At 47.5% G+C, this 23,835-nt stretch overlaps 1 protein-coding gene across 2 annotated transcripts in view; it reads right to left on the bottom strand.

The window, feature by feature from the left end:
• The window catches only part of REPS2 (RALBP1 associated Eps domain containing 2), a 293,374-nt gene that overhangs the window by 165,346 nt on the left and 104,193 nt on the right, over positions 1–23,835 (bottom strand). For both annotated transcript variants that reach the window (XM_075336286.1, XM_075336285.1), the window contains exon 4: positions 7,803–7,908. In XM_075336286.1, coding sequence (XP_075192401.1) covers positions 7,803–7,908 — 106 coding nt within the window. The remainder of the gene's footprint in view (positions 1–7,802; positions 7,909–23,835) is intronic.

The following is a 23,835-nucleotide window of genomic DNA, read 5'->3' as shown; positions in this document are numbered from 1 at the left end:
CTAGGAGCTACAATCAACGATTGCAAAAACGTCAAAAATCGTTGATCGCTGACATGTCACTCCTTTTCATAATATCGTTGGTGGTGCATGCCGCTGGTTATTCGTTGTTCCTGCGGCAGCAGACATCGCTATGTGTGACACCGCAGGAACGACGAACATCTCCTTACCTACGTCCACCGGCATTGAGGAAGTAAAGAGGTGGGAGGGATATTCTGCCAACTCATCTCTGCCCCTTTGCTTCTATTGGATGGCTGCCGTGTGACGTCGCTGTGACGCCGCACGAACCGCTTCCTTAGAAAGGAGGCAGTTCGCCAGCCACAGCGACGTCGCAGGGAAGGTAAGTCCATGTGACGGGTGTTAGCGATGTTGTGCGCCACGGGCAGCGATTTGCCCGTGACGCACAACCGACGGGGGTGGGTACGCTCGATAGCGATATCGCAGCTTTTAAAGTGCCCTTTAGAGGGATACATTACTGTTCAGACATTTTAGGAAAGTATGGAAAAAATGCCACAAAAAATGCTTTAAAAAATTGTGTAAATAAGTCTTAATAGTTTATTGTTATCAACTGACATAATACAAAGTGAATGAGCACAAGAGAAATCTAAATCATAGGCTGAGGCCACACGGGGATTAGTGAGAGTCCTCGCATGACACACGGATCACGCTCGCAGCACAGCGGGAGCCGAGTGTCATGAGAGTGTCATGTGGCTGTGGTCTGATCCTGCAATAAGACCACAGCTGTGGAGGGGAGGGCCGCCACTGTGGAGAAGAGGGCCAGTGCTGTGGAGCGGAGGGCTGGTGAGTCGGTGGAAAGGGAGGGATTTATTTCCCTATCTCCTCCATTGCCGACTGATGCGAGAATCGCATTGAACTCCGCTGTAATGCGAGTGCAATGTGATGTTTCTCTCTCCCCCATAGGCTTGAATGGGTGTGAGTGAAACAGGATCGCATTCCACCTGCAGCATGCTGCGATTGTTTTTTCAGTCCTTTTAGGGCTGAGAAAAAAAATCGCTCATGGGAGCTGCCCCATAGAGTAACATTGGTCCGAATGGAATGTGATTTTTTTTATCGCATTCCACTCGCTCCGTATTACTCGCCTTTTGTGCTGACCCAAACTTTTAAAACCGCATCAAAGTACCCCTTCTCCTAGGTAGATGTCACAGCATATGTCATAATGGAACAGGGGCTCCTAGGCTGACCTGAAGACTGGAGCCCCAGTGCTGTCCCTTATCTCAAAGGTAGGCTCAATAGTAACCAGAGGAAGAGACAAAAATGCGATCAAACGCCCATTTATGAAACAGAGAAAAATCTTTATTAAGAAAGGTGAAAGTGACTGAGTGTTACACTGACAACATGTGGCGGGCGCACATTCCAGAAAAAAAGTAAATAATTTGTAGAAAAACAATACACAAATATGAAGTACCCCAAAATATAGCACCCAACCAGTATAGACACTATAATGAGTGAATCTGCATAGAGAGAGACAGGAGTGTCACAGAAGGTGTAAAGATCAATAATGACCATACATTTGGAGGCAGAGTGAAAAAGCCTATTGTGATCACCTATGCAGATTTAGGGTTGGAAGGTGCTTGCAGGAATGGTTCGAACCCTCAGCGTCACTGTCTCCTGTCCGAGTCCTGATATTACTCCACCCCCACGAAGGAAGCGGGCCGGAAACCCAGTAAAGAAAGCCCCACAAATAGACACAGTCTAGGGTAAATGAAAACTCATACGCACTGCACTCAAACACAAAGTTGGGAGAGTATGTGAACTGGGGAGCAACGCAATAAAGGGGTAGGAAATAAATGCACAACTGGAAAACTCAAACACCATGCAGAACTGCAACTGTAGATCATCACAAGACTGGATAATCACTGGAACCGAGGAAGCAAAAAGCTATATCTGGCAAACAGCCCCAGAATCCAGAACCTTATAAAGGCTGGAGATGGTGATCAGCCGCCTGAGCTCCCAGCAGCTGATCACAGGCCAGCAGAAAGTAATTCCCACCGTACTGGAGAGCAGGTGTACCGCCCCCGTGACAGCGGCCAAGCCGCACGGATCCGGAGTCGCGGTGGCTCGAGGGGTCTTCGGATCCGGGGAGTCCGCGCGGACACTCGAATTAAAAGAAGAGGGGGGATATGTACAAGGGAGTTAGAAAGTTTGTGACACCACCCACGGTACGTGGTAATGTGAGGGACCACCGCTGCTGTTGGGGAGCCTGGTGACGATGGTGCAACAACCGGATGTTTAACCCCTCCGTGGGTAGGGGGTTTGTGTCCCGAGGCCCGTTGGATTGTTGGTGCTTGGGGTGCCGTGGGGGATAGGAAAAGGGGTTTCCAGTGTACTCACTCAGTCCAGGAATAACACTGACAGCTTGTAAACCAGAGTTCTGAGCACCACTGCAGCTTCTAGGGAGCACGCTTGGGTCCGTGCCCTTGGTGTTGCTGTTAGCTTGTGGCCATTTCCTTGGCACCTTTGTCTCTATTTGGACCCTTAGGTATAAAACTCTTCGGGTCCCGCTCACCTGTATGGCTAACGGAGTGAGCTTGCTCTCAGAGTTCACGCGTAGGATTTCTTTAGACTGTATTGGGAAAGTCCTATCCCATCGGTGTGCTAGTACCCCGATTTTGGAGCAAGTTGGGAATGAATCTTGAAGTCTTCACCCCCGTCGGGTAAATTACCGGAACGCGTGAAGCTACTTTGCGGCTTAGGTTCCACGTACCCCGTCGTGCCATAGTCCCTGCCCGGTGATAGCTCAAGGCCGCCGGCTGCCCTCCTTGGCACAATCCCTTGCAACCGGGGTTCCAGCTCCTACCAGGCCCAGACCAATGCCTGCCACCTAGTAACTACAGGAGCCCTGCTCCAAGCCGGTGACCTCTCTCTCCCAGAGAGTCACCTGCACCTCCTTCCTCTCCTGGCTCACTTCACTCTCTCCCCAGCTCTACTGTCACTTTTCCACTTTCCCCTACCAACCCCCATATGAGCGGCCCTATTCCCTTCAGGCCCCCCAATGGTGTGTCAGGTGGGTACAGTGTAAAGTGTTCATAGGATTTTGATTGGCTAAGCTGTTAGCAACACCAAAGGACCAGGACCCATAACCAAGGAGGGTGGATACTGTGCAGAAGGGCAGATTGCACAATACCCAGTGACGACCTGATAGGCCAGGGCGTCACATTCCCCCTTGGTTAAACGTAGCTCATCCGCGAGCTACAGAACACCAGAGATTTATTTTTGTTTTGCTTTTAACTGTAGAAAGGAAAAATGTAACAGGTTAACACATTTTTATTAACAGGTCCATCCCACACAGGGGAGGCAATTCACTTAAACGTTACTAAAATTGTTAAAGAGTTCGTCGCCCAACCGTGGGACGCTACCAGTTTCTATGGTAACGGAGGCTCAACCTACTCCGTTGAAGCCCCTTCCTGCGACAGTCCAGTCCCAACGTCCCGGATCCCAATAACCTGCCACCCAAACAACCTGTTCCCCCTGGAAACCTATGGTGGGTCCGTGACCGAGTTAAGGTCCCGGGAGTTGTCTTTTAGATGACTCTGGTTGGCACAGGAGGTGCAACTATTATACAAGACACAAGTTTGTGTTGGTCACTCCAGTCAGGTACCGTGGTCCATATTTACTTATATATAAAACTTAAACGAAGTCCATGTACCGGTTGTACACCTTTCAACAATTTGCTGGCAAACCTGGTAATTTTTACTCTTTTCATTAAAACTGGTTGATTAGGCACTCATTTACTAACATTTTCTATATACAAAATAACAAACTAAAAAAAATAACAAACAAAAACACAGATACCTAACAATTCTATGGCATCGCAACTACTGGTACTGTAACAGTTTTTATTCACGCGCACTGGGAGGCAGGTAATCAACAGCGGCGGCTGGTACTACTTGCTCATCGACTTTAGTGAGCTGCTTCACATCTAGGGCATACCAGCCCCGTTTAACACAATGGCGGGTGTAGCTGACCACTTCGCCGGCCTTCAGGTTATGACCTGGGTGACCACTGGGGAGATGCTGCTCAACATCTCGGCGGGTGACAAACACTTCCTCTGAGAGATTCGCTTCCCACATAAAACCCCACCCCTTCACGGGGTGAAACCGCCGGATGTACCCTATGTGCTGCGGCCCACGGACATGGAAGGTGACCTTCCTCAGGTACTCTTTTTTCCTTCCAGGTTCGGGCAAGCATCTCCTGCTGTTGTCGCTCTTGCATGGTCATCACTGGCATCATCTGTTGCTGGTGTGGTTGTCATTCCCAGTAGGGGGCATCAGCATCCGGCCTCAGCTCCCTATCTGGCTCTGGCATTACTAAAACTCTGGCGGCCCCAACAGCTGTCGGAATGCTGCATGGTAAGGAACAGGCAAACATCCTGGTTCCGCTCCCGTAGGTGCAAACTGAAGAACCGACTGCTCCGCAGCCGGGGTTGCCGGGTCAGGGTGCTTTGCCTCTGAGGACGGGCCCGGTGATGCGGCCGGGTCTGTCTGGCCGGTGTCTGGGTGACCGCTGTCATGGCTGGAATGAGGGTCTTGGTCTGGATCTCTGCAACTGGAGCTTCTGATAAATACATTGAAGGTTCCGCCGCTGGGTTGGTGGGGGCAGCTCGGCATCCGCCGAGGACGAGGTAGTTGGTGGTGGAGTGCTCACCACGAGCGGGGACGGTCCGGATCCTTCAGCCGCTGTGGCCAGATTTGGGCAATCAATAGGGACTGGGTAGCCGCTTACCCTCTCTTCACGTGGGATATCGATCTCACGGGCTCGCACCGCCACCGCCAGGCTCCTCATATCTTCCCTCCAGTGGTTCAGGATGAACAGGAATTGCGTCCACATTCTCCTGCACAGCTGCTCCGTTTCCTCTTCTATCCATGCCGCGGTCCCAGGGACAGCACGCTCTGGGAACCAGTCTCGCTCTGCCATCTTGCCACTACGTCTTCCAGGAACATTGTCACAGAGTCCTGGCGTCCCTGTTCCGCTTCCGCTAGTTACACATTCTGGCCCGCCCCCTTGGTCTTTTCTCAGCACTCTCTCGCTGTCCGCTGACTGAGAACTTCGTTTCGGCCCGGAAGACGAAGGGTGGGGCTTAGGCTTCACGCGCTTTCTCGATGAAGACGGAGTTTTGACACGAAAAGATTGGCAGAAAATGGCGGAATTGGCGGGAAACAGAATCTTGACTCGCGGTTTTCAGCTTTCAAGACACACGTCACCCAGGTAAGTGGGTCCTGTTCGTATCCTGTTCGTGACGCCAGGTTTTTCAAGGTGTACCGCCCCCGTGCCAGCGGCCGAGACGCTCGGATCCGGAGCCGCGGTGGCTCAAGGGGTCTCCAGATCTGGGGGGTCCGCGCGGACACTCGAATTAAAAGAAGAGGGGGGATATGTACAAGGGAGTTAGAAAGTTCGTGATGCCACCCACGGTGCGTGGTAATGTGAGGGACTAGCGCTGCTGTTGGGGAGCCGGTGACTATGATGCAACAGCCGGATGTTTAACCCATTCGTTAAATCTAAATATTTAGCAACTATAAGCTCTGGCCACCACCAGTGGGCTCATATAAATGTGATGCCCCTAAGGCTTTGGTCGCTACAGGGTACTGCATCTCACTTAAGGTGCAGTGCTCAACCTGGAACCAGAGGAGATTGGTACCTGTTTCACCACTTACACATTTCAAATACACAACCAGGGTGCCCTCCCCACTGGTTACAGGGCTAGGGTAGGGTCTTAAGGCAGTCTCCAAACATGGGGGGCCACCACCAACTAGTGACATGTACCCAGGAGAGGAGCAGCCACAAGGGGGGAGTTAGGAACCAACACAACAGTTAGAGAGTTCTCCAGCAGGAGAGGAAGGGAGCAGACAGTCTCACCAGTGGCTCTGGTGGGACACAGGAGTTCATACAGTTGCCGAGGGGAGAGCCTCATTGCTCCCTCGGGACCGGCGCCACACAGGGTGCAGGACCCTAGCAAAGATCATTCTTCAAGTTGGTTTTCTAGAATCTGCCGGGAAGGGGAGATTGCACGTCTTCCTGGCCAACACAGTGCCTGAAGCCCAGTGCTACAAGGATCCGGGGCTTTGATCTGCGTCAGGCACCATTGCGGAACCGTGGCACCTGCAAACAGGACGGGAGTTTCACTCAACACGAACTGGGGTCCCAAGTAGCTTTAAGCCACGGGGATCCAACTTACATAGTGCTAGGAGGAAGGGCCCACCGACCACTACACCGGACTGACCTCCGAAGGGATCTGGGTTCGACGGGGCCCATCACAGCGGGTGACAGGTACTACCTGGTCACGCCGCATAACAGTGAGTAAAAACAACCTGGAATCGCAGAGATTGTGTGAGCCTTTTATTGCCGGCGCCGCCGCCCCGCGCCTTGGCTCCCGCCATTACTACTCCCCTCATCATCCTCCCCGTGGCCCGCTCCACCTGCGGGAAGTGAAGCCATCTTTGCTGCTACTGTCATCCGCTCCAGAGGACAGCGACAGCAACGGCAGATAATTCCCCGGCTGCATACCGCAGCTGGCGTCATGACAATAACCTCCTATCTTTCCCCTTTTATTGTAGACACCGCGGGGCACAAAACCGGGCAGGCCACCGCGACATCCCAGATCTGTACACCGGCCCGATGATGAGTAAACGGTGCCAGACCAGACCTGAACCCTCCTGCCCCCCCTGGGTTCCACATATACAGCATTCCAGAATTAGGTGAGTAGTATAAAAGTGTTTTTTACGTTATATAGCGCGGCATGGACTCATATACAGTATTCTAGAATTCTGTATATAAGAGCTCGGTGGTGGTGGCCGCAGCTTATAGTAGCCAAATCTGGTGACAGGTTCCGTTTAATAAATGTTATTGACTTAGAACACCGTAGTAGAATGTTTTAAAGAATATTTATTCAGGAATTGTCGAGAAAATGAAAACCATGATGTAATATAAACAGCAAATCTAGTGCTCAAATATGTTCATAGGGCAGTGGGAAAATCTGGAAGAGGGCAACATGAATACAGCGGCCATGATAATTTTTTATATACTGTCTTATGGTTATATATTCTAAGATCTTACAGTCAGTAATTATTTATATATTGGATATCTAATAGATAGATGTTCGCAGGCTTAAAGTACATAACTTAGAGGAAATGCTAAATATAGAGATAGGTGCAAAGCTATAAAATGATTTATGTTTAAAGGGAGGTTGGTTTCTCTATGCAACAGAAATATTACTGATACAGCATTATGCAAGCTGTTCCTTAAAGTAGCTCCATAACATAACATATAATTTCACATATTCACTGTAAATAAACATCTAGACAGATAGATATATAGATAGATAGATAGATAGATAGGTGGATAGATGGATGGATAGATTGATAGATAGATGATAGATGATAGATAGATAGATAGATAGATAGATAGATAGATAGATGGATGGATAGATATAGACAAATAGATGGATAGATAGATAGATGGCTTGATAGATAGATAGGTGGATAGATGGATGGATGGATAGATAGATAGATAGATAGATAGATAGATGGATGGATGGATGGATGGATGGATGGATAGATATAGACAAATAGATGGATAGATAGATAGATAGATGGCTTGATAGATAGATAGGTGGATAGATGGATAGATAGATAGATAGATAGATAGATGGATGGATGGATGGATGGATGGATGGATGGATGGATGGATAGATAGATAGATAGATAGACAGACAGACAGACAGACACTCTAAGGTGTAATGGAATTTTCAGCACAAAACAAAAAAATATATATCAATTTCATTATCTCACCTCCACTGTGTTGTTCGGGACTGTTTTGTATTTTCCCACATGCATATTCTGGGGATGTTGAAAGAGGAGATTTCTTAGGAGATGTCAAGCAGGTCTTGGCTTCTGACTTAATGGAAAAAAAAATAAGCGGAAAAAAGACAAATCTATTGTTAAACAGTGATAATATGTACATGGTATTGGAAATTACAGCAGCTGCAGGAGCACAGGCCATGATGCTTAGATGCTTTTATTAGGAAAGACAAAAAAAACTATGGTATATTCTTTACACTAATTTGTATTCATTGTTTTCACAGTTCCTGCTTATATTTAGACCAGATGCTGTGAGACACTGGAGTAAATAGGTTGATTCATATTCGGTGAACATAAGGGACATTCCAAAGATTCAGTAGAAGAACTGATTCGATTTCTATAATTTATGCTTATTCTTTAAAGGATTCACCTAACAGGAGAAATCTTTTCATATTAATTATTAAACTATAGAGGATGATGTCTATTGCATGGTCTTCAATTGATGTAAATAGGCCTTATGTATAACAAGCAATGTTTAATGGTTGGAAATCCTTTCAAAGGAACCTAACAGCTGATACATGCTGTCCAAACTGTGGGCAACTTGTATCAGCCACTTGTTGCATTATTCCTTCCAGGTATGTTTGACTCTGAAAGGGAGTGGCATTTCAGAGAAAAGCATGCTTTAAAAGCCGAACCGTACTGTAGACTAGTCGGACAGGGAGGTCCCTGGTGACTCCTCTTCGTTTCCCTGGATTGACAGGTCTCTGCCTATATATGATAATATAATATAAATATGTTTTTGTCTGAAATGCCGCAGCGTTTCAGAGTCAAAAATACTTGGCTGGGATAACAAATCCAGTGGCAGAAACATCCTGCCCACAGTTTGGGCTGCATGTACCAGCTGTCAGGCTCCCTGTAATAGCTTGCTTACTCAGGCCAATCCTGCTTCAGTTGTGCAAACCAAAAACTCTTTTCACCGGACGATCTCGAGCAGCTAGCATTTCCTCACTCGTCAGGTGAACAGCAGCCTGGTTAGACTACAGCAGGGGTGGCCGCAGTGCTCGGGCAGCCGCTCATCTTGTCTATTGCCGATCGGGACTTCCTCCCTCCCTCTGGCTCCTACATGCTCCCCTGTGAGATTGCAGCTAGAAGCAGAGTGATGGGGGAGGGTCCTCCACGGCATTAAGAATGGTTGTATGGTTGTAACAGTGTGTCCCTCCCTTGCCTATGTGTCTGGACTTTAATGTAATCAGGCCTAGGTCAACATCTAGTGGGCGACTGTGTCTTTGTTCTTCTCTGCATGGCACTTAACCAATACAAGCCTGCAGTTCCTGGAATCCTTTCCATATAAAGTCACATACTAAAAAGTGGGTGTTAACCCTTTCCCATCTAGTGGGTGGATCTAAGGAGAGGTGGAAGAATCAGCCACATGTTTTGGAGTTAGTTATGCTTTGTTGGGTGAAGGGCAAGGACCTGTGCTCAAGCCAGCTCCTTTTTGCCCGTACATAGACGATTGGACATTGAGGATCAGCTGTCACGCTGCTGGATTTAGGGAACTCATCTGAGGACTGTTGCATTCTCCTTGGCGTCGGATTGCCCAAGATCTGTTTCCTTTGTGTGGACTCTAAAGAACCATTTGGATATTGGATATTTTATGCTCCCTGCCTCATTAAATCTTCTTGGATTGTTCATCGGTCTGGTGTCCCTTACTGCTCTGTCGCATACCCCATCACAAACTGGTGGCAGCAGTGGGATCAGAGCAGAAGAAATGGAGGACAACGGCCCATCAACGTCTGAAACCAGAACCTCAGGATACAGGAACTGGACTATGTCGAACCTCAAAACAAAGGCTCATTGTTACGGTTGCTGTGGCACTGGAGACTATGTTCGGATTTCTTGCTACTGCACATGTGCGAGCACTGGAGACTATGTTCGGATTTCTTGCTACTGCACATGTGCGAGCACTGGAGACTATGTTCGGATTTCTTGCTACTGCACATGTGCGAGCACTGGAGACTATGTTCGGATTTCTTGCTACTGCACATGTGCAAGCGCTGGAGACTAAGTCCTATCTTGGAGCCATTGCACATGTGCGGGTGACATCATCGCTGACACAAGGTCACATGTCTCTGACACCTTCTAAGCTGATTGGCCGCTGGTCATGTGCTTGTGACACGCGGTCACATGTCTGACACCTATGCCGATTGGTCGCTGGTCATGTGCTTGTGACGCATTGCTCGGTGATAGGCCAGCGTGACGTCATTGCTGTCGTTCTAGCAGCGGATTGGCTCTGGTGTCCTCCATCTTGGATGAGGCATAGAGTCTATATAAGACCCTGACGCACGCCGCCCGGGGCTCAGTCCTCTTGGTTCATGCATGAGAGTAGACGCTCTGTGAACATCCCTCTAGACATCTCTCTGTCTATGCTAGGTGAGCGCTACCGGCAGGGTAGCATTCTTATACCTTACAGCTTCGGCTGCGGTCCGTATCCTTACATCTTAGTGGAGCAGACATAGGCAGGTGCCTGAGGCACATGGTCCGGCTGGGCCTTGTGATTTTACTCGTAGGTGGACATTGCCGCTAGGGTAACGTTCCTTATACTACGTCTGGCAGTTGTTCGTATCCTCGCACACTAGGGGAGCGAACATAGGTAGGAGCTTTGTGCAGCTTATGCTGCTGTTCGTCTCTTTTGCACCACTAGTGGAGCGGACCTAGGCAGGTACCATATCTAGTGGTTCGTGTCCTCGCACACTAGTGGAGCGAACGCAGGTAGGAGCTTTGTGCGGCTTACGCTGCTGTCCGTCTCCTGGCACCGCTAGAGGAACGGACCTAGGTAGGTGCCATTTCACACTCACTGCTTTTGTCTCTGTGACCATTAACAGAGACCATACCACACACCCTCCAAGCAAGGGAGGAATTGCTTTATTTCCTAATTATATTCCTCTGTGAGTTTAACAGAGGTATTGCACTCTGCACTTGTGCTATTACTATTTACAGTGGCACACTTATATACCCCTTATCCTCTGCCATAGTCTGCAGCAGAGTCTTTGCACGGTGGACCCTGACTGTCTGATATTCCTTTGGGTTTTATTATCAGACAGCCCCCCCGTAACACTCGTGAATTAGGAGTCGGCTACAAAGGACTCTCTAAGGAGCAACTAATTGAGGCGTTGGAAAACGCTTGCTTGCAAGATGGCACCGATGAACAATTTCCACAGCAAGGGGAGGAAAGACAGGAGCTGGAGGTAAATACCCCAAAAAGTCAGTGGGTTGTGTGGTATGAGGAGGACGTGGCACTGCTTGGAGATGAGGTCACCATTGAATATAAGATGGATGCTATTCGCAGAGCTCAAGAGAGGGCAGCACTGCTGGAGAGGAGATTTGCTGTGGAAGCATCTAGAGGCTCCAGACAAACTGTAACCACTGCACCAACTATGAGGGAATTCTCCAGAGTGTCCCGCAAGGACTTTAAACCATTTAATGAAGCTGCAGGCAACATTGAGGGCTTCTTCCAGGACTTTGAGCATCAGTGCCGATTAATGGAAGTCCCAGAAAGAGAGCGAGTCAGACACCTGGTGGGCCTCTTGGAGGGTGGAGCTGCCGACGCAAATAGAGCTATGGACCCTGAGTGGAATTGTGAGTATGGGGAGATGAAACAGACCATTCTAGAACCCCAGATACTTATAGGACTCAGTTCCGTACGTTAGCCTGTGATGGGGAAGTGTCTTTCAAGATGTATGCCCACAGACTGAAACAAGTATGCCATCGCTGGCTGGAGGGAGAGGGGGCCTTAACTTGGGAGACGTTCATCCAGGTCATCCTAAAAGAACAGTTTCATGCTAAGTGCCCTACTGAGATCCAGGAATGGGTGTGCGAGAGGAGACCAGAGACAGTGGAACAAGCTGCTGCTCTAGCTGATGAGGTTCTCACTATCAAACCTCAGTGGAAGACGTTGCTAGCAGAGAGAGCAAAATTGACCAGCTCCCCAACACCAGAGGTTCCTTGTCCTTCAGTGCCCAATGTGGATACCCGTGTGTATGTGCCTCCAGTTGTTTCTACCACATTTTCTAGAATGCGACGAGGAGAGAAAGTAGAAGAGCGCAGATGTTATAGCTGTGGGCATCCCGGGCATCTGAGGGCCACATGCCCATCTATCCAGTGGAGTCATCCTCCAAATCGACAATCACCTCCAGCACCTGCACCTCCCTATCAGTCACCAAGGTCTCCAACCTACTTCTCCAGAAGGCAAACTGGAAGGAGTGAGACGCAGCGCATATGTTATCGATGTGGGCAGCCTGGTCATCTGCAAGCTCACTGTCCAGGTGTTCGGAGGCAGAACAGCTGCAGACCACCTTTGCCTGTCCATTATCTACAGACACCCCCAGTAGGAGAAGAGCTGGATTCAGGCCCTGATGATTTGCCAAGTGACTCTGATATGTTGCAGAGAAACGAGAACAAGTCCTGCACTGCCTGCCCTCAAATTACCTTTAGGTTCAGTGGCTCACGTGCTGATGGTTATCGTGTAGCGCTGGTTTCAGGCGCAGCGTGCTGGTCGGTAGCAGACAGCTAGGGGATCCAACAGCAGGGAGACGAAAAATCGACCGCAAACAGCTGCTATGCCAAACAATTTCTTTTATTTAGACGATTTTCTCCATAAGTGCAGGTAAAAATGCGGGAGGTGGCTTGGATGCGAGTCCCTCCAAAGGACGACGGCCGTTTCATCTGTAAGTCAGACTTCTACGGGTCCACCCGTAGAAGTCTGACTTACAGACGAAACGGCCGTCGTCCTTTGGAGGGACTCGCATCCAAGCCACCTCCCGCATTTTTACCTGCACTTATGGAGAAAATCGTCTAAATAAAAGAAATTGTTTGGCATAGCAGCTGTTTGCGGTCAATTTTTCGTCTCCCTGCTGTTGGACACTCTGATATGTTGACTTCCCTACCAGGAGTCTATGGGGTGCGAGCCACAGCCACCCGTTCTTCTGATCTTCAGCATAAACATCTACAGGAGGTCATGCTAGATGGCCAAAAAGTTGTTGGCTTTCGTGACACTGGGGCTTTTCTCACCATAGCAGATCCCCGAGTAATTCAACCAGAAGCAATTCAAAAGGGACCAGGAATTGCCATTGAATTGGCTGGAGGTACTCAGAGATATATTCCAAGAGCAAGTGTGACCCTGGATTATGGCTTTGGGGCAAAACAATGCATAATCAATGTGATGAGCGGCCTTCCTGCAGACATTCTCCTAGGCAATGATGTGGGAGATATACAATGCCAATTTGTGGGTGCAGGAAGCAGTGTTTAAGTGAAGGAGGATACAAACTGGAGCCAAACATTCAACCCCACATCTTCACCATACACTAAAGAAGATGGAGCCAACACCAAAATGCAGATGGATTGTCCAGGCAAGAGGAGCCCTGAGTCAGGTCCACCATGTTTACGTGCACTTGACAAGCGACCTGTTGAGGTCACTAGTTCGTACACCACTTGAGGGGGGAAGGGGCTGTAACAGTGTGTCCCTCCCTGGCCTATGTGTCTGGATTTTAATGTAATCAGGCCTAGGTCAACATCTAGTGGGAGACTGTGTCTTTGTTCTTCTCTGCATGGCACTTAATCAATACAAGCCTGCAGTTCCTGGAATCCTTTCCATATAAAGTCACATACTAAAAAGTGGGTGTTAACCCTTTCCCATCTAGTGGGTGGATCTAAGGAGAGGTGGAAGAATCAGCCACATGTTTTGGAGTTAGTTATGCTTTGTTGGGTGAAGGGCGAGGACCTGTGCTCAGGCCAGCTCCTTTTTGCCCGTACATAGACGATTGGACATTGAGGATCAGCTGCCACGCTGCTGGATTTAGGGAACTCATCTGAGGACTGTTGCATTCTCCTTGGCGTCGGATTGCCCCAGATCTGTTTCCTTTGTGTGGACTCTAAAGAACCATTTGGATATTGGATGTTTTATGCTCCCTGCCTCATTAAATCTTCTTGGATTGTTCATCGGTCTGGTGTCCCTTACTGCTCTTTCGCATACCCAGTCACAATAGTACAGTGCGTTCTGCCTCTCACCCTCCTGTTCTGTTCACTCTGCCTGTGCCTCTGTGCTCGGCTGTTCAGGTCTAGCACCGCAGAGGAGAGAGAAGACGAGAATGAAGCCAGCGCTGATTGGCCACACATTACCCATTCAGTGCCTGGCTGCTGCGTCCATCGTACATGAGGAGGGAGCGTCAGTCAGGAACTTGTGGTGCACCTGATCTTACAGGGGCAACTAAGCAGCAGATACTTATATCTGAGCTAAGTGTGTTTATATCTAATATATACCACCATATATCAAACGTATTTGTGACTTCAATATCCAGTGTGCGTGTGTGTGTGTGTGTGCTGTGTATACGGCGTGTGTGCGTGCATGCTGTGTATACAGCGTGTGCATGCGTGCTGTGTATACGGCGTGTGTGTGCTGTGTATACGTCGTGTGTGTGCTGTGTATACGTCGTGTGCGTGCAAGCTGTGTATATGGTGTGCGTGCTGTGTATACGGCGTGCATGTGTGCTGTGTATACGGCGTGCGTGCATACAGCGTGTGTGCGTGCATGCTGAGTATACGATGTGCGTGCTGTGTATACGGCGTGCGTGCTGTGTATACGGCATGCGTACTGTGTATATGGCATGCATGTGTGCTGTGTATACGGCGTGCGTGCTGTGTATACGGCGTGCGTGCTGTGTATACGGCGTACATGCATGCTGTGTATACAGCGTGCGTGCTGTGTATATGGCGTGCATGCTGTGTATACGGTGTGCGTGCTGTGTATACGGCGTATGTGTGTGCATGCTGTGTATACGGCATATGTGCTGTGGATACGGCGTGCGTGCTGTGGATACGGCGTGTGTGCATGCCTGCTGTGTATACGGCATGTGTGCGTGCATGCTGTGTATACGACGTGTGTGCATGCTGTGTATATGGCGTGTGTGCGTGAGTGCTGCGTATACAGCGTGTGTGCGTGCTGTGTATACTGCGTGTGTGCGTGCGTGCGGTGTATACGCCGTGTGTGTGTTCGTGCTGTGTATACGGTATGTGTGCGTGCTGTGTATACGGCGTGTGTGCGTGCTGTGTATATGGCGTGTGTGCGTGCTGTGTATACGGTGTGTGTGTGCTGTGTATATGGCGTGTGTGCGTGCTGTGTATACGGTGTGTGTGTGCTGTGTTTGTTGTGTTTGGCACTTAATAAAGTTTCTTATTTTAAGGTTTATTGGTATATCTAATTCCTGGTGTGCACATGTTTACATGCAGAGCTTTTTTCATTCTCCTTATGTGCTGTGTATACGGCGTGTGTGCGTGCGTGCTACGTATAATATGGCGTGTGTGCATGCGTGCTGTGTATATGGCATGTGTGCGTGCGTGCTGTGTATATGGCGTGGTGCGTGCATGCTGTGTATACATGTGTGCGTGCGTGCGTGCTGTGTATACGGCGTGTGTGCTTGCTGTGTATATGGCGTGTGTGCATACGGCGTGTGTGCATGCTGTGTATACGGCTTGTGTGCTTGCTGTGTATATGGCGTATGTGTATGCGGCGTGTGCGTACTGTGTATACGGCGTATGTGCGTTGTGACGTATCAACCGGCTGTATTACAAAGGGCCGGTATGTTTTGCAGAAGCATGGGTGCTCTGCAATGTGAAGTTGGCTGGGACCTGTGGTTCCACAGGATTGCATTACATGCAGAGCCATGATAGGGTGTGTGATGCTGATTACACACTCCTTACCACCTGTGGGTGTGGCTCCAGGGGTTAAAGCAATCCTGTCTCTGAAGCTAGGTGGAAGTGTGTCTAGGGCAGTCTAGATAGAGACTAGGTCTAGACTTCCAGTGTGTGCTGGAGACGGGGAGAGCAGAAGCAGGGTGCTTTGCTCTGCTCAGGAGACCTTCTCCTGAAGGAAAGGGGCTTTTAGGTCCATGTGCAAAGCCTGGCTGGAGCCAGGGGGAACTTGGTAAGGACACGAGCCGCCTTCAGAGGAAGGTAACCCGGATTGGACTTTAAGGATAAAGCCAAGTACTGACAAGGGTCAGTGACACGTGTGAGGAAGTCCAAGAGCGTGTGGACTTTATGTTATGTGTTGGACTTGGAGGATAAAGCCAAGGCATGGCATCTTTCTGTTATGGGACCTAGCATGGTTTATTTGAGCTGTTAATAAACCCTATGGTCTGTTAAAGAGACAAATTGTTCCGGTGTGCGTTAATCCCGATACCTGATGTGGGGCCCCAAGTGTATGGGGGCCACACGTCAGGTATCGGGATTAACGCACACCGGAACAATTTTTCTCTTTAACAGACAGCTAAGCAGCGATCATAACAGCGACTTACTAGTAGAGTTGAGCGCGGTTCGTGGTTCGAGGTTCTCCAGTTCGGGGCTCGAGTGATTTTGGGGGCTGTTCGAGATCGAACTAGAACTCGAGCTTTTTGCAAAAGCTCGATAGTTCTAGATACGTTCGAGAACGGTTCTAGCAGCAAAAAGCAGGGCTTTTTACAGCTAGAGTGTGCAGGAGCCATCGCTGGCAGCCTGCCAGAAGCTGGTAACCAAGATAAACATCGGGTATCCAAGCAAAGCGCTTTGGTTAGTAACCCGATGTTTATCTTAGTTACGTGCAGGAAGCCCACACTTTCCCGCTCAGCTCGCTCCGCCCCCTCCTGCCCGCGGCATGTACACATACATACATACAGACACACACACACACACACACACACGGTCCCGCTCGGCTTACCTGCGGTCGGCCCGGGGGCAGCAGTCCTTGGCACTGGAAACTGTGCCTGCCGGCCCTTTAAGGCCACTGTGTTCTCCTGCATTGAGCATCATCTGTGGGCGGAGCTACCGCCCGGCGTCCTGCTCGGTCGCACAGATGAAGGAGTCACAGTGCCAGCCAGCGACCCCCAGCACATCGCTTCCCTCCGGCGCTGTGTGGGCCCCATCTGCACCGTGACCTGATCAGTATGTGGGACATCACTCCCTCCCCGCCCCTCCCTGTCCCCCCGTGCGTGTGTGGGCCCCGCAGAGCCGTGTGTGTGACCACCGGAGCCGCGTGTGTGGGCCCCGCAGAGCAAGGTGTGTGTTTGTATGTATGCATGCAGCAGAGCAGTATGCGTGTCTATATGTATGTATGCATGCAGCAGAGCAGTATGCGTGTCTATATGTATGTATGTATGTATGCAGCAGAGCAGTATGCGTGTCTGTATGTATGTATGTATATATGCAGCAGAGCAGTATGCGTGTCTGTATGTATGTATGTATATATGCAGCAGAGCAGTATGCGTGTCTATATGTATGTATATATGCAGCAGAGCAATATGCGTGTCTGTCTGTATGTATGCATGTATATATGCAGCAGAGCAATATGCGTGTCTGTCTGTATGTATGTATATATGCAGCAGAGCAGTATGCGTGTCTATATGTATATGTATGCAGCAGAGCAGTATGCGTGTCTGTATGTATGTATGCATGTATGTATGCAGCAGAGCAGTATGCGTGTATGTATGTATATATATGCAGCAGAGCAATATGCGTGTCTGTATGTATGTATGCATGTATGTATGCAGCAGAGCAGTATACGTGTATGTATGTATATATGTAGCAGAGTAGTATGCGTGTCTGTCTGTATATATATATGCAGCAGAGCAATATGCGTGTCTGTCTGTATGTATGCATGTATGTATGCAGCAGAGCAGTATACGTGTCTGTATGTATGTATGTATATATGCAGCAGAGCAGTATGCGTGTCTATATGTATGTATGTATGCAGCAGAGCAGTATGCGTGTCTGTATGTATGTATATATGCAGCAGAGCAGTATGCGTGTCTGTATGTATGTATGTATATATGCAGCAGAGCAGTATGCGTGTCTGTATGTATGTATATATGCAGCAGAGCAGTATGCGTGTCTGTATGTATGTATATATGCAGCAGAGCAGTATGCGTGTCTGTATGTATGTATATATGCAGCAGAGCAGTATGCGTGTCTGTATGTATGTATATATGCAGCAGAGCAGTATGCGTGTCTGTATGTATGTATATATGCAGCAGAGCAGTATGCGTGTCTGTATGTATGTATATATGCAGCAGAGCAGTATGCGTGTCTGTATGTATGTATATATGCAGCAGAGCAGTATGCGTGTCTGTATGTATATATGCAGCAGAGCAGTATGCGTGTCTGTATGTATGTATATATGCAGCAGAGCAGTATGCATGTCTGTATGTATGTATATATGTAGCAAAGTAGTATGCATGTCTGTATGTATGTATATATATATGCAGCAGAGCAATATGCGTGTCTGTATGTATGTATGCATGTATGTATGCAGCAGGGCAGTATACGTGTCTGTATGTATGTATGTATATATGTAGCAGAGTAGTATGCGTGTCTGTCTGTATATATATATGCAGCAGAGCAATATGCGTGTCTGTCTGTATGTATGCATGTATGTATGCAGCAGAGCAGTATACGTGTCTGTATGTATGTATGTATATATGCAGCAGAGCAGTATGCGTGTCTGTATGTATGTATGTATATATGTAGCAGAGCAGTATGCGTGTCTATATGTATGTATGTATGCAGCAGAGCAGTATGCGTGTCTGTATGTATGTATGTATATATGCAGCAGAGCAGTATGCGTGTCTGTATGTATGTATGTATATATGCAGCAGAGCAGTATGCGTGTCTGTATGTATATATGCAGCAGAGCAGTATGCGTGTCTGTATGTATGTATATATGCAGCAGAGCAGTATGCGTGTCTGTATGTATGTATATATGCAGCAGAGCAGTATGCGTGTCTGTATGTATGTATATATGTAGCAAAGTAGTATGCATGTCTGTATGTACGTATATATATATATGCAGCAGAGCAATATGCGTGTCTGTATGTATGTATGCATGTATGTATGCAGCAGAGCAGTATACGTGTCTGTATGTATGTATGTATATATGTAGCAGAGTAGTATGCGTGTCTGTCTGTATATATATATGCAGCAGAGCAATATGCGTGTCTGTATGTATATATGCAGCAGAGCAGTATGCGTGTCTGTATGTATGTATATATGCAGCAGAGCAGTATGCGTGTCTGTATGTATGTATATATGCAGCAGAGCAGTATGCGTGTCTGTATGTATGTATATATGCAGCAGAGCAGTATGCGTGTCTGTATGTATGTATATATGCAGCAGAGCAGTATGCATGTATGTATGTATATATGCAACAGAGCAGTATGCGTGTCTATATGTATGTATGTATGCAGCAGAGCAGTATGCGTGTCTGTATGTATGTATATATGCAGCAGAGCAGTATGCGTGTCTATGTATGTATATATGCAGCAGAGCAGTATGCGTGTCTGTATGTATGTATATATGCAGCAGAGCAGTATGCGTGTCTGTATGTATGTATATATGCAGCAGAGCAGTATGCGTGTCTGTATGTATGTATATATGCAGCAGAGCAGTATGCGTGTCTGTATGTATGTATATATGCAGCAGAGCAGTATGCGTGTCTGTATGTATGTATATATGCAGCAGAGCAGTGTGCGTGTCTGTATGTATGTATGCAGCAGAGCAATATGCGTGTCTGTCTGTATGTATGCATGTATGTATGCAGCAGAGCAGTATGCGTGTCTGTATGTATGCATGTATATATGCAGCAGAGCAGTATGCGTGTCTGTATGTATGCATGTATGTATGCAGCAGAGCAGTATATGTGTCTGTATGTATGTATATATGCAGCAGAGCAGTATGCATGTCTGTATGTATGTATATATGCAGCAGAGCAGTATGCGTGTCTGTATGTATGTATATATGCAGCAGAGCAGTATGCGTGTCTGTATGCATGTATATATGCAGCAGAGCAGTATGCGTGTCTGTATGTATGCATGTATGTATACAGCAGAGCAGTATGCGTGTCTGTATGTATGCATGTATGTATGCAGCAGAGCAGTATGCGTGTCTGTATGTATGCATGTATGTATGCAGCAGAGCAGTATGCGTGTATGTATGCATGTATGTATGCAGCAGAGCAGTATGCGTGTCTGTATGTATGCATGCAGAGCAGTATGCGTGTCTGTATGTATGTATGTATGCAGAAGAGCAGTATGCGTGTCTGTATGTATGCAGCAGAGCAGTGTGTGTGTGTGTCTGTATGTATGTATGCAGCAGAGCAGTATGCGTGTCTGTCTGTATGTATGTATGCAGCAGAGCAGTGTGTGTGTGTGTCTGTATGTATGCAGCAGAGCAGTATGTGTGTGTCTGTCTATATGTATGTATGTAGCAGAGCAGTGTGTGTGTGTCTGTCTATATGTATGTATGCATGCAGAGCAGTATGTGTGTGTCTGTATGTATGCAGCATAGCAGTGTGTGTCTCTGTATGTATGCATGTATGATGTGTATCTATGTATGTCAGTGTATATGACTGTATAGATTTGTCTGTTTATATGTATTTTTGTGAGTTTGTCTTTAAATATGTATATGTACGTGTATGTATCTGTGTATGTGTGTGTGTCTGCGTGTGTATGGGACCCACTGAGACTCTTCCGCCCGGGGCCCACAAAAACCTGGAGCCGGCCCTGCCTGCGGTGATGAAGTCCCGCCATCCCGACCTCAGCGCTGTCACTGTCCTCCATGGTCGCCGCTTGTCACATCACCTTCTCTCGCTTCCGACCCGAGACTGACTAGCGGTGACGTCACGGGCCTCTCGCGATTCTTGGCTGTGAAGGCGGCGGTCATTGAACTCAGTGACAGGGGCTGTCAGTGTGCTGGAGATCAGCGCAGGTAATGTACCTCGCTGACAGCAGCACTTGTCATGCCCTGCAGTGACCTGGGCTGACCCATTGATGTTAGCTCAGGTCACTGCACTGCTCTCCCAGCCAATGGGGAACATCCTGCTCTTCATTGACTGGGACAGTGTGGATCGTCATGGCAACCCCTTGGATTACACCAGACCTGGATTTGTTTTTCATTCTAATAAATTGGTTAAAGAGGGAATGTTTTGGGGAGTGTTTTTTCAAATAAAAATGTGTTTGTTGTCTATTTTTTTTATTACTGACTGGGTTGGTGATGTCTGGTATCTGATAGACGCCTGACCTCACCAACCCCAGGGCTTGATGCCAGGTGACATTACACACCTGGTATTAACCCCATATATTACCCCGTTTGCCACCGCACCAGGGCGCGGGATGAGCTGGGGCGAAGCACCAGGATTGGCGCATCTAATGGATGCGCCACTTCTGGGGCGGCTGCGGCCTGCTATTTTTAGGCTGGGGAGAGTCCAATAACCATGGACCTCCCTAGTCTGAGAATATCAGGCCCCAGCTGTCTGCTTTACCTTGGCTGGTGATCCAATTTTGGGGGACCCCTAAGTGTTTTTTTTTTTAATTATTTATTTAATTTAAAATAACAGCGTGGGGTGCCCTCAGTTTTGGATTACCAGCCAAGGTGAGGTTGCCAGCTGTGGTCTGCAGGCTGCAGCCGTCTGCTTTACCCTAGCTGGCTACAAAACTAGGGGGAACCCTACGTCATTTTTTTTTTTTCATTTTTTTGGCTAAATACAAAGCTAAGCACCCCTTAGTGCCACATGAAAGGCACCAAAGGGTGCTCCACTTTTTCTCCTCTTTTCCTCCTCTTTTCCTCCTCTTTTCCTCCTCTTTTCCTCCTCTTTTCCTCCTCTTTTCCTCCTCTTTTCCTCCTCTTTTCCTCCTCTTTTCCTCCTCTTTTCCTCCTCTTTTCCTCCTCTTTTCCTCCTCTTTTCCTCCTCTTTTCCTCCTCTTTTTCTCCTCTTTTTCTCCTCTTTTCCTCCTCTTTTTCTCCTCTTTTCCTCCTCTTTTCCTCCTCTTTTCCTCCTCTTTTCCTCCTCTTTTCCTCCTCTTTTCCTCCTCTTTTCCTCCTCTTTTCCTCCTCTTTTCCTCCTCTTTTCCTCCTCTTTTCCTCCTCTTTTCCTCCTCTTTTCCTCCTCTTTTCCTCCTCTTTTCCTCCTCTTTTCCTCCTCTTTTCCTCCTCTTTTCCTCCTCTTTTCCTCCTCTTTTTCTCCTCTTTTTCTCCTCTTTTTCTCCTCTTTTTCTCCTCTTTTTCTCCTCTTTTTCTCCTCTTTTTCTCCTCTTTTTCTCCTCTTTTTCTCCTCTTTTTCTCCTCTTTTTCTCCTCTTTTTCTCCTCTTTTTCTCCTCTTTTTCTCCTCTTTTTCTCCTCTTTTTCTCCTCTTTTTCTCCTCTTTGTCTCCTCTTTTTCTCCTCTTTTTCTCCCCATTAGCTCTGCCATGCATACTGTAGCTCTACACCTACTGCACATGTTACTTTATGATTGACATCTCTTTCGTACCAGAGCTGTCTAAGCCTACTCTGACCCCATATTTGTCATTACTATATTGTCCTTGTACTGTATTATGACATTTGTATCATGTGTTTCATTTCTTGCTGTGTTGCAATTTTTTTGCTGCATCCCAATTGTACCTCTACATTGTTCGAGTTTATGTTATTGTTCTCTCACTCTTATGTGATACTGATTATTGTCATTTTTCATGATTACATGCAGATAAGTCCAATCTGACGAAGGCTCAGGCTGAAACGTCATTTGTAACTTGTTTTGGACAAAAACATATATGCTTATGAAAATTTTTTTTTTCTTAATACGGACCAATAAAGAGTGATTTTGCATTACTATCCGTTGTGACTTACTGACTTAGTCTGGGAGATTTAGAGTGCCGAGGTTACTCACTAATTTTATCTATTATTACCTCTGAGCACCTATATACCAGTGAGCAGAGCTTCCTCTACAGTAGTTCTCCTGATTAGGCATGCCCTTACCTCATGAGCAGGGCATTGCAGCTTTGGTAGCAACCATTACGACATGGACTCTGCTGCTGTGGACCCGGGGAGAGTGAGTGCAGATTCATTGCACCCACACTCCTCACATGAAGGGTCCGCACACCTAGAAAATGGGGGATACGTTCCCTGAGTGTCTCCCCCCCCATATTCTAGACGGTCCAGAGTCGTCGTGGGACCCCTTTATTTTTTTTCTTACAATAAATTGGTGAAAGAGGAAATGTTTTGGGGACTGTTTTTTAAAATAAATTTCTTTTGTCGATTTTTTTGTTTTTGTTAGTACTGACAGTTTATGATGTTGGGTATCTAATAGATGCCATGACATCACAAACTGCTGGGCTTGATCTCAGGTGACTTTACAGCTAGTATCAACCCGATTTATTACCCCGTTTGCCACTGCACCAGGGCACGGGATGAGCTGGGGTGAAGCGCCAGGATTGGCGCATCTAGTGGATGCGCCACGTCTGGGGTGCCTGCGGCCTGCTATTTTTAGGCTGTGAAGGCCCAATAACTATGGACCTTCCCACCCTGAGAATACCAGACCACAGCTGTCCGCTTTACCTTGGCTGGTGATCCAATTTGGGGGGGACCCTACTTTTATTGTGTAATTATTAATATTTATAAAATAATTATAAAAAAGAGCCTGAGGGGACCTCCACATTGGATCCCCAACCACGGTAAAGCTGCCAGCTGTGGTTTTCAGGCTACAGCCGTCTGCTTTACCCTAGCTGGCTATCAAAAATGGGGGGACCCAACGTCATTTTTTTTTTTAACCATTTTTTAAATAGAAAAAATTAATGGGCTTCCCTGTATTTTGATTGCCAACCAAGGTAACGGCAGGCAGATGGGGGTGGCAACCCATAGCTGTCTGCTTTATCTGCGCTGAGAATCAAAAATACCGCGGAGCGCTACGTCATTTTTTTAAAGATTTATTTTTACAGCACTGTGATGTCTAGCAATCAAAATACAGGGAAGCCCATTTTATTTTTAGTTATTTAAATAAATAATTAAAAAAAATATATATGGGCTCCCGCTGCATTTTTTGTATTGCTAGCTAAGGGTAATCCAAGCAGCTACTGGCGGCTAACCCCCACTGCTTGGTGTTACCTTCACTGGCAATGGAAAATCCAGGGAAGCATTTTTTATTTTTTTTGCCAAAAAACTACAAAAAAAAAAGGACGTGAGCTTCGCCATA

This window comes from Anomaloglossus baeobatrachus, chromosome 2 (genome assembly GCF_048569485.1).
Source record: "Anomaloglossus baeobatrachus isolate aAnoBae1 chromosome 2, aAnoBae1.hap1, whole genome shotgun sequence".
NCBI lineage: Eukaryota > Metazoa > Chordata > Amphibia > Anura > Aromobatidae > Anomaloglossus > Anomaloglossus baeobatrachus.
Note: the sequence above shows the minus strand (reverse complement) of the source record. Positions and strands in the feature narration are given on the sequence as shown.